This window comes from Sinocyclocheilus rhinocerous, unplaced genomic scaffold, assembly GCF_001515625.1.
Source record: "Sinocyclocheilus rhinocerous isolate Xijiao unplaced genomic scaffold, SAMN03320098_v1.1 scaffold303, whole genome shotgun sequence".
In the NCBI taxonomy this organism is placed as follows: domain Eukaryota; kingdom Metazoa; phylum Chordata; class Actinopteri; order Cypriniformes; family Cyprinidae; genus Sinocyclocheilus; species Sinocyclocheilus rhinocerous.
In genome coordinates, this window is record NW_015656152.1 from 1490816 (window position 1) to 1501049 (window position 10234).

Genomic DNA, 10234 nt, shown 5'->3' on the forward strand with positions numbered 1-10234 from the left:
AATTATTTTTTTAAATTATATTTAAAAGTTTTATAATTTTTAAAAATATATATTTTATAATATAAATATTGATATTTATTAGTATTTTTGTATTAGGATCACCATTGAAAATTCCAAAATTCTCAATAAAATATTCTGATGCAATCAGAATGAGATTTTTGTGATTTATGATCATGAGAATTTAGGGGGTCCTGGTCTTAAAATAGGGGTAAACTGTGACCAATACATGTTTTTGTGAGATAAACTCCCATTTAAACAGGCTTGTGTTTACAGCCCTGTTTCTATAAATCTGTTTGGCAACAACACTTCTTGTCTTCCTTATGGTAATACTATGCTATTCTTCGAAGAACCATGTGAATACCAAATGGAAATTTGAGTGCAATGTAACTACCAAATGGTACATGACTAAAGTAATCATTTGTAATTTAAAAACCCTTGGTATTACCATCTGTACCTCATTACAGTCACAGTACTTTTCTGTAAGTAAAGGCACAGAAACCATGTCTGAGTGAACTGTGATGCATAAGTGTGTGTTACCTGAATTAACTGTCAAGAAATGTCCAGAAAAAGTGCAATATATTACAACAAATCTTCAGAATATGCACAGCATCACCCACAGATGTAAATCTTTCAATCTTGGTCACATAATGCTGTTTTTTGTTAATCTACAAAACAAGACATCATAAACAACAACACAATGCTAGTTTACATCATCTTTAGCCCTGACTGTGGGCGGCACTGAAGCATTCCTGCATATTATTTCATTTTACAGAAATATAACATGTAGATTAAATGTGCAGCAATGAAACAGGAGACTCATTCATTAGATACAGAGCTCATTTGGACAGAGATTTCATTGTCATTTTGTTGGCCATCCATTTGGAGTTAACAGTGTAAAACAGCGCACTCTACCGGCTGCTTTGACAAACGAAATACAAAAAGGTTGTGTTTGTTATTTTGGGGTTATCAAATACCTATAGCATAGGTTTTTTTTGCATTTATGATAGACTTCTGACCACAGTTTCATGTCATCTAAAGACTTTATTTATAGCTATGGTAAATCACATACTCATAATTCATAAGGAGAGCTTTTTTATGTTAGCATATTCATCAGACAATAATTACACAATTTTGATTATGTAAAACCAACAACATTACAGCAGCAGGGTAAAGATGTTTTCTTTGGATTGTTTGACTACTCAAAAGAGAATAATATACAACTTAATTTGTGTTTCCTGCTAGCTAAATTTCACATGCATGAACAAAAATCTGTCTCTAAACCTCTCTTTTCTTTATTCAGAGTTGATCTAGACAAGTATATGGAAACTATCCAAAGCTCTGTTCATCCTAAATACGCCCAAAACCATGGTTACTACACTGTTACTATAATAAAATCATGGTAAATTTTCTTAAACACCAGATTTGTATCCGTGCATACTTTCTTTATTTTTTTCTTTGTTTTGTTTTTATAACTGTGCTACCTTAATGGTTTTATGTTTTGTACTGTTTAATAAAAAAAGAACGAAAGAATCAGAAAAAAAGATTCGCGATACGTGATCCGAAGTTCCGATCTGAATCAAATGATTAGCGATACGCACTTTGAATTCTCGATCTGAATCAAATGATTCACGGTACACGATCCAATTGGAGCGCTTCGAAACAGTGAATCATTTTGCGACGAAGTGGTTTAAAGGCACAATATGTAATTTTCGCCACTAGAGGGTGCGTATTCAAAATAAACAAATAGACAAAGGCATAGTTTGATGACTGTGACTGAGTGAGGAATCATGGGAGTTGTGGTCTTCATCCACACAGCCGATGCAATCCGACGGGACTCGGGCAGAAATCATGTTCATGGATGAGCTAATGATTTATTAATGTCGTAGTATGAAGCAGGGTGAGGCTGAAAGCCGTCGAAGCGAAACGAGGCCGCTGAACGAGCGTGACACACGGCTGGAAAGCAGCGGAGCTTTTATTATGCCACAGTCGACCGCTTCCGCTCCTTCCGGTCGTGCGTATGTGGGGTAAAGCAGCGCTGTTTTATCATACTAGATACATTTGAAAGTTCTGTTATAATGCTACTCTGTGCGGTCGTCACCGAGTCTATTAAAACGCACAGCATATTAAAGCATCTTTGGTGTTTCCATGTTTTCTACAAAACAAAACCGGAAATCGAGGGGTTATGACGTCACTGGCAGGCGACACAATGACACTATGGACACGGTCCGTGTCACTAGTTAAAATTGCTTATTTCTCTGGATTTAAACATTCTTCGAAACATTTGGGATAATGTAAGTACACAAGCCAGCAAAATATATAACACCGTTCTAGTGGTTTTTGGATATTTTAATAAAAAAAATCTTACATATTGTGCCTTTGAGCTTTTCGAAACTTAGAATCCGTTAGTTTCAATAAGCTACTTTTCTAACGTATTTACTTGAACTTCTCAGGTAATATCAATGGTATGACCTATTTTAGATTCGGCCGAAATTACAACAACAGTGTTTACATATGCATATATTTAATTGTTTGATCAAAATTATTGCTATAACTTATAGCAATATAACTTATTGACATGTCCCTAGCGTCCCTACTAAATTCTACGCCCTACGCTTCTTTTCATTTAATGGAAGAAGAACCTGAAGCGTACCCGAAGATATCATGTCCATATTATGTTTATCTTCCTCAGATGCAATCACCTCAAGCAACTGTTCATAGAAATAAATTAACTTTAAACACACCTTTACGTATTATAAAGTTAATTTAAGGAAACCTGAGTCTTTCACACTCTCTCACGTCTCCTCTCCGCTTCTGTTCTGTAGTCTGACTGTCTGATTGAAATGAAACATGAAGGAACACGTCCATCTCTCACTATGGAGGCGCGATAGCAATGAACTACATTTCCCGAGTCGATGCGTGGCGTGCGTCATGACGTCAGCGCGGCTGCTGTCAGTCAGACAAAGACAGTCAGTCAGTCAGTCAGTCAGGGCGAGTCTTCCTCACAACATCACATAAAATATCATCTTCGTCGCCTGACAGAGCACATTAAATGATCTGCTGCGCTGAGATTTTGTGTATTTTCCTCATTCCAGGTAAGAAACGTGATTTTATCCCTGAGGAGAGTCAGTTTTGTGCTGGCTCGTGCTAAGCTAACTAGCCGCCTGGATAATTCAGTTCGTTTTGTTTATCTTGTCAAAACACGCGTCGTGATTTAATTTTAACCGACATATGCGTCTAGTTTAAATCTATACATGTCTAGATAGTTTATACAGTAATATAATTGTCAGTTAATGAGTTATGTAGCCAGTTTTTCTAGTGTGAAAGTGCTGAACTCTTGTATTTATTTGTGCATATTCGTCATATTTACTAATAAACAGTCATGTGAATAACTCGTTGAGATTTATTTATGCATGTGTGCTGTTAATTTAAAGCTCTTTTGGTGTTTGTTTGCAAAGGTCAGGACACAGATGAGTCATGCAAAACTTATTTTGTTTATATAGGTTGAAATACTCAATGTTTCTCATATGAATTGTTATTTAATACGTGCATGTTTAATATATGTATGCTTATATTTCGTATGCGGTCTTGTTGTAACGCTGGATATGCTGTTAGATTTCATGCACAAAGATGATGGGCGTATATCTGTGCTTTTATCACTATCATATGACATGCAGTTAGAAAATATCCATATTTTAAATACAGTCTGGGCTTTGACCGGTCGACTGAAGCCCCTTCACATGCAATGCATAGATGGAAATGAAGTTAAATGAAAGTGATTTGCTAATAATCCTCATTGATCGTGAGTTTGCTGCATGGATTTGTTCTGATCCTTTCATAACTTGAGTTTCCAGGATCTGTCTGAGGATGTGAGGAGCGTTTACTTTAAATGCATTGAAAAACGATTTCTCTCCTCTTGGGATACATCTTTTTTTATGCACGCTACTATTTCTAGAAGCTCCTGGTGAGGTCTGTTGCAACACCTAAGCCAACTAAGCTGTTAAAATGCATCTTGTCCACCTTCAATGTGTGGTGTTTTAGATGTTGCGCAAGGTTAAATGTATACATTTAAGTCATAAAACCTGTGTCAGACCATAACTCTATAACCATTAAAATTAATAATTATTTACACAAAGTTTGCTACAGCATGTATTACTATTTGTTGTTAATTTTAGAAACATGAACAAAACAGCCAAATATTAGAATGTCAATTTTTAATAATGCAAAACATTTTCTATCCTGCTTAATTCAGTCTAATTTTGTGTTTCACGATGACCACGTCTACATAAACAGTAGTTATTAAATGAAAAGAAGAAGGGTGCAGGGATTCTCATGTGGGTTATTATTTAAAGCTCTCAGTGAACTCATTTGACGTGTCTGGATGCAGTCAGATGAGCTGATGCACGTGTGCATGCGGTGCAGGACTGCACCCTTGACTTGCAGTCTCTGCAGCTGTGCCCTCATAAAGAGCCCTGCAGTGAACGCTTGCAGTATTTAATGCCACATGATGACTAATGCAGCAGGGCTTATGGGTGAGACCCTTGGTGCATGTTAAGAGATGTCAGAGAAGGATCGCATGCATGACAAAAGGGCTTCTTCATGACTGCGACAGCGTACTGTATCTTTCATCGCACACACAATTTCTGCCTCAGTCAAAGCCTCGCAGTGATATATTTTTAGAAACCCACAGCGGCTGCCACGTTCCTATCACAGACTTTTATAAGGATCATCTGAGATCCAAGTGGAAGCAATTATGCTGTACAAGAGCCCACTGAGCCCTTTTTTAGTGGCGAGTGCTTTGGCTCCAGCGGTGTAAGGTTAACAGTTAACTTGTGTAAATAGGCTATAATAGGTCTGGTTTAATGGAAAACTCCAAACCAGTGAGGAATTTCACAGCAAACCAGCTGTGCTACTGGGATACGGGTTACGTTAGAAGATTAGTTGCCACAAGGTCGCTGGGTTACCAGTCTTTCCCATTCATTTTTGCTGCGACATAAAGATGAAATAAAGATTCTTAGTAGTCAAGCATCACTAATTTAATTGCTCATATTACCTGGTAGAGGATAGAATAGCTAGGGTGACCATACGTGCCATTTTCCCAGGACGCGTCCTGGCCAGGATTTCTATATTGAATTGCTCATATTACCCGGTAGAGGATAGAATAGCTGCTGTTCAAGTGAGAAGAACATGGTTAAAATGTAACCTTTAACCTGGTTGGCTAGTCATCTATTACCGCCTGGTATTAATATGACTAACCATTAGCTTAATATAAAACCATGTGCTCTAGATTAGAAGGTTAAACAAAGCATGCTCCGTATTTGCATTCTGCGCTTTAATCTGGAGTTACATAAACTCCATCGGTCATTGGCTGGTATGGTTTCCTTGACAACAGCGACAGTAATTGCTCGTGCTTGTTGATTAAAGCCTTCTTGGATAAACAGAATTTTAAGTAGGTCAGATGAATCCTGCTTTTATCATCATAACTTGACTGCCATGAGATGGCGGAGCACTTGAAATTATGATAATTAATTCGTTTGTCTAAGGATCTAAGTCTTGACATGTTGGAGTGAATTCTGGGATTGTTCCTTCGTACTATTCTTATAGAAAATATGTGTTAGAAATCTGTGCACAGTAAGGAAATGTACAACCTGTATCCCATAATGCAATGCACTCAACCTTCTGTTTACAATGTGACACACAGTTCCAGACTAAAACCAAATGACTATTAAACTGAGCTGTTAACTTAGTATAAGCTCTGAACAGTTCAGTGAGCAAGTCATTGGATTGATTCAAACCATATAAACATTAACTAATGCATTTGAGAGTTATTTGTGAATCCGTTTTTATGAAAGAGAACAGGTCTTTTATTAAGGAGAACCAGTCTTAAAAGTAATGTAAGTGTTTATTGTTGCATTGTGCAAAGATGCTGATTGCAATGCACTGACTTAAACTCTAAAGATTTAATTAAATATTGACTCCTCATAATCATGGCTATTAGATGTTTATACAAAAATATGCTTATATTTACCATAAAGTTGCAAATTTTATATAATAATAACTACAAACCCTGAGATTAATAAATCAAAAGCAACATCATCCATTATTTTTAACATCTTGATTTACTGTTTGTTGGGATTTTTTTTTTTTTTATGGAACTTGCATTTTAAACTATTACATATTTTATAATATTATATTTTTATAATATTAATTTCATATTTTATAATATTCATTCATATAATATTATTATAAAGTTAAAAATCTTATAACAAACAACAACATTTTATTTTGTTGTATTTTTCTTTTTTTATATTTTATTTTATGAACAAACTAGAAGCAAAGCCTTCCATTATTTATACCTTCTTGACTATGCTTAAAATTTTTATCAGTTACTGCTTGTTGCTCAATACGAGTTATTTCATGGCAATATAATATATCAAGTATAACCCTGAGTTAAAATGTTGCATAATGTTTGAAACATGTATTGGTGCATATTGTTGTTGAACTTCCTTTTTTAAATAGTAGGGAGTACACAGTACTGCACAGTATCTTTTTGTTTCTTTCTTTCTTTTACTAGTGATTGACCAATATGACAGATATTTTTACATTTACTATTTATTGTAGGGCTGCACGATTATGACAAAAATCATAATTGTCGATTATTCCCTTGAAATTGTAATTGCGATTATTAATTACGATTATCACAATTTACATTGAATGATGTTTTTACCATTGTTTGATGCAACTGCATGCCGTATTTTTATATGAAAATAAACAAGCTGAAAACACTTAACTGAAAAACTTTTAGTGCTTTTCTATAGACGCGATTAGAAATTCGATTAATTGTGCAGCCCTAATTTATTGTAAAGTTTCAAATTGTGTAGAATAGTAATTATTTTATATATGTATTTTTTATAAGTTTGCGACCATTTAGTTGCATTCTGGAGCCTTGAGATGAATGAACCAGAAGCAATATCAGCCATTATTTTTTACTTTTTGACTGTTTGTTCAGAATGCTTAACGTTTTTAGGATTTATTTAACTACTGGATGACCAATTTTTGTGTATTTATTTTTTTATGTAATAATTTATCAAGAAGCTAACTGAGATGATAACTGGATACCATTCACTTAATCATTCAACATTTTGAGGTAACGTGTCAAAAATATTGCATGTTAATGATCAAAATATTTGTTGCATAATTTTTTGTTAATAGGCAGGATTCAGTATGTAGGCCTCCTGCACGGTATGCAAACTTTCAGTTCTTAATGAAGCATCTGTTTGTTTTTTCTGTCAGCATTCATGAACGCTCTCCTATAACAGCCATTGATGCACATGTGATTGATGTGCATTGTGTAAAATAATGTTTGTTTTTGTGTCCCGTCAGAATGTCTCACTACACAGATGAGCCACGCTTCACCATCGAACAGATCGACCTGCTCCAGAGACTGCGGCGTACAGGTATGACCAAACCCGAGATCGTGCACGCGCTGGACACCCTGGAGCGACTCGACCGCGAGCACGGGGACAAATACAGCCGGCGCGGCCCGTCGGACTCCAACGCCACCAACAGCACCACCTCCAGCACCACCTCCAGCACTACACCCACCTCAAATAGCACTAGCAACGCCACCATGGCGACCTCCTCCACCACTTCCACAGCAACGCAAACGCAGTTCCACGGTAATTTATCACCGTCACCCAGCAACAGTTACGCAACGTCTCCACCCGCCGTCTTACCCTCGCCAGTCTCTCTGGTCGCCATGGCGCAGAACGGGCGGGACGCTTTGGCGGCGACACCCAATGGGAAACTGTCGCCGAACCGTTACCCGGTGAACAGTGCGGCAGCCGTGAGGTCGTATGGGCTGGAGGGGTCAGAGGAGGACCTGGATATAGATGACAAGGTGGAGGAGCTCATGAGGTCAGTCAGTCAGGGTTATTATAGTTAACTAAAACTAAAATACTAAAACCATTAGAAAATGTTCATTACTTGAAATAGAAATAGAAATAAAAAATAAAATATAAACATAATAAGAGTGTATAATATATAAATAAAATCTACAAAAAATACATACAAATAAATAACAAAATTTCAGCTAGTTGTCAAAGCAACATTTATCTTTTTTCATTTAGTATAACTTGACAACTTGTCACTTTATTTACTAAAAAACTAAGACTAAAACTGAAATAAAAATGAATTAACTATATAGACATATTAAAAATTAAGATAATAACTGAGATAATAATTGGATGCCACTCAGTCTTGCAAAAATATGTAGTAATGTGCCAATGTAGTATATTATTAACATTCAAAAAATTTGCTGAACACTGTTGTACTTCCTTTTTTATAACTGAAAGGTTTTTGTTTGTTTGTTTTGTTTTACTAGTGGTTTACCAATATGTATTTTAAATGGCAAAGTTAAAGATAAAGTTGTAATTTTTAAAATAATAATAATAGTAATATTTTTGTATGTACTTATTCATTTTTTTTCTTTCTTTTTAAATACATTTGCAATCTGTTCAGTTTAGCAGTCTGGAGCCTTGAGATTAATTAACTAAAATAATTAATTAAAAAATATATAATTGTCAAAACATTTCTAATTTTCCTGTAGTTTAACTTGATGTACTAACTAAGGGTGCTTTCACACTAGCACTTTTGGTGTGCACCCGGGTTCGATTGACGTCAGAGTACGGTTTGTTTGGATGATGTGAATGCTGTCTTCCGAACTCGGGTGCGCACCCGCGAACCGTACCAGAGTCTGCTTAAAAACGGTGGTCTGGGGTACGGTTCATGTGAACTCCGGTACGGTTCACTGCTGATGTGAACGCAATCGTACCAAATCGCGGAAGTGAACCGCTATTAATGACGTATTATTTGATAAAAATGTGTGTTTGTGTGTGTGTTTCACTCACTTTCCTGATGAGCGTGACTGACGCACTGCAAACAGAGAGCTGTATATCTCATTTCTGTTCGCCTTCAGCGTTCTTTAGAGCATTTGCAGTACATTCGTAAGACAGACTTAAGTGCCATTATGTACCGAAGCTTTGTAAACAAAACGAATGGTTTAAAAACGTAAATATATAAAAGTGCAGAGAGCAATGTTATGCATTTGCCGCCGACTCCTGCGCTGTCGTTACTAAGCAACGGGGTAAACAGCTGCTGGCTTGATGACGCAAACGAACCGCGGTTCGGACCCAAATAAAATAATATGAACGCGGGGCAGGGGGAGGGGGGGGAGCAATCGAACTCGGGTTCGGACCAGGCAAGCGAACCAAGTGTGAAAGCACCCTAAAACTACAACCGAAATAAAAATGAATAAACAACTATACAGACATTTAAAAAAAAAACTAAAATGAAAACAGAAAATCAAAGTCGATTCAAACTCACTCTAAACCGGTCCTGAATTTAGCGCTGTTGACGTGTGATTGTGTTTACCGGGTGTAAGCAGGGTCATTTTGCTCGGAGATATTCTGTGATGAGTTTGATAACTGAATCTTCACAGACGTCATGTTGTTGTGGTGTTGAATTGCAGCTGTCATGTTTGCGTCCTGTGATGTGTGCAGGCGAGACAGCACCCTGGTGAAGGAGGAAATCAAAGCCTTTCTGGGCAACAGACGCATCTCACAGGCCGTGGTGGCTCAGGTCACAGGTCAGTTCACCCCATTACCCCAATTCGTAAAACATCTATCATGTTCAATCAATCATCAGCAATCATTTCAGAAATGTACTTACAATACAAGTCTATGGGGCAAGACATTGTACTGTAATAAAATACACAGTGCGTTAAAGATGCTTGGTACAGATGTGGGGCCATTACTGCGTCATCAAGTTTCACATTTGCACGTGTTTTTAAGTCTTGCCAATTAGTGGTTGACTGACTGATCAGTTTTGCAGATTAATCGGGACCGATAACCGATTGCTAGAATATTCGGTTATCAGTAAAAGTACATACTTATAGTTTTTCAGGGTTGCGTCTGTTACTAGAGCGGCAGAGAAGGTTAATTTCAACATTTACTAATACATTTTAAAAGTGTTATCTGTTAACACGAGTTAATGAACTAACATGAATGATCAAGTTATAATTAATGTAATCATATTTATATATTTATTTCATTAAAAAAATTATGGTACATTTTCATGGCTCAGTACTGTATCCATTAATTTGCATACATTTCCAGAACAGAAATCTGAACATTAAATAAAGCCAGGTTCAAAATAGTTTCTTCTTCTTTGGATATAT

The 10234-nt window shown here is 36.4% G+C and overlaps 1 protein-coding gene across 1 annotated transcript in view; it reads left to right on the plus strand.

The window, feature by feature from the left end:
• The first annotated feature begins 2891 nt into the window (after positions 1 to 2891).
• The window catches only part of LOC107719418 (homeobox-containing protein 1-like), a 12979-nt gene continuing 5636 nt past the window's right edge, over positions 2892 to 10234 (plus strand). Inside the window, exons 1-3 of the mRNA XM_016526829.1 lie at positions 2892 to 3092; positions 7381 to 7914; positions 9558 to 9852. Of these exons, the coding sequence (XP_016382315.1) occupies positions 7382 to 7914; positions 9558 to 9852 (828 nt within the window). The 5' untranslated portion in view covers positions 2892 to 3092; position 7381. The remainder of the gene's footprint in view (positions 3093 to 7380; positions 7915 to 9557; positions 9853 to 10234) is intronic.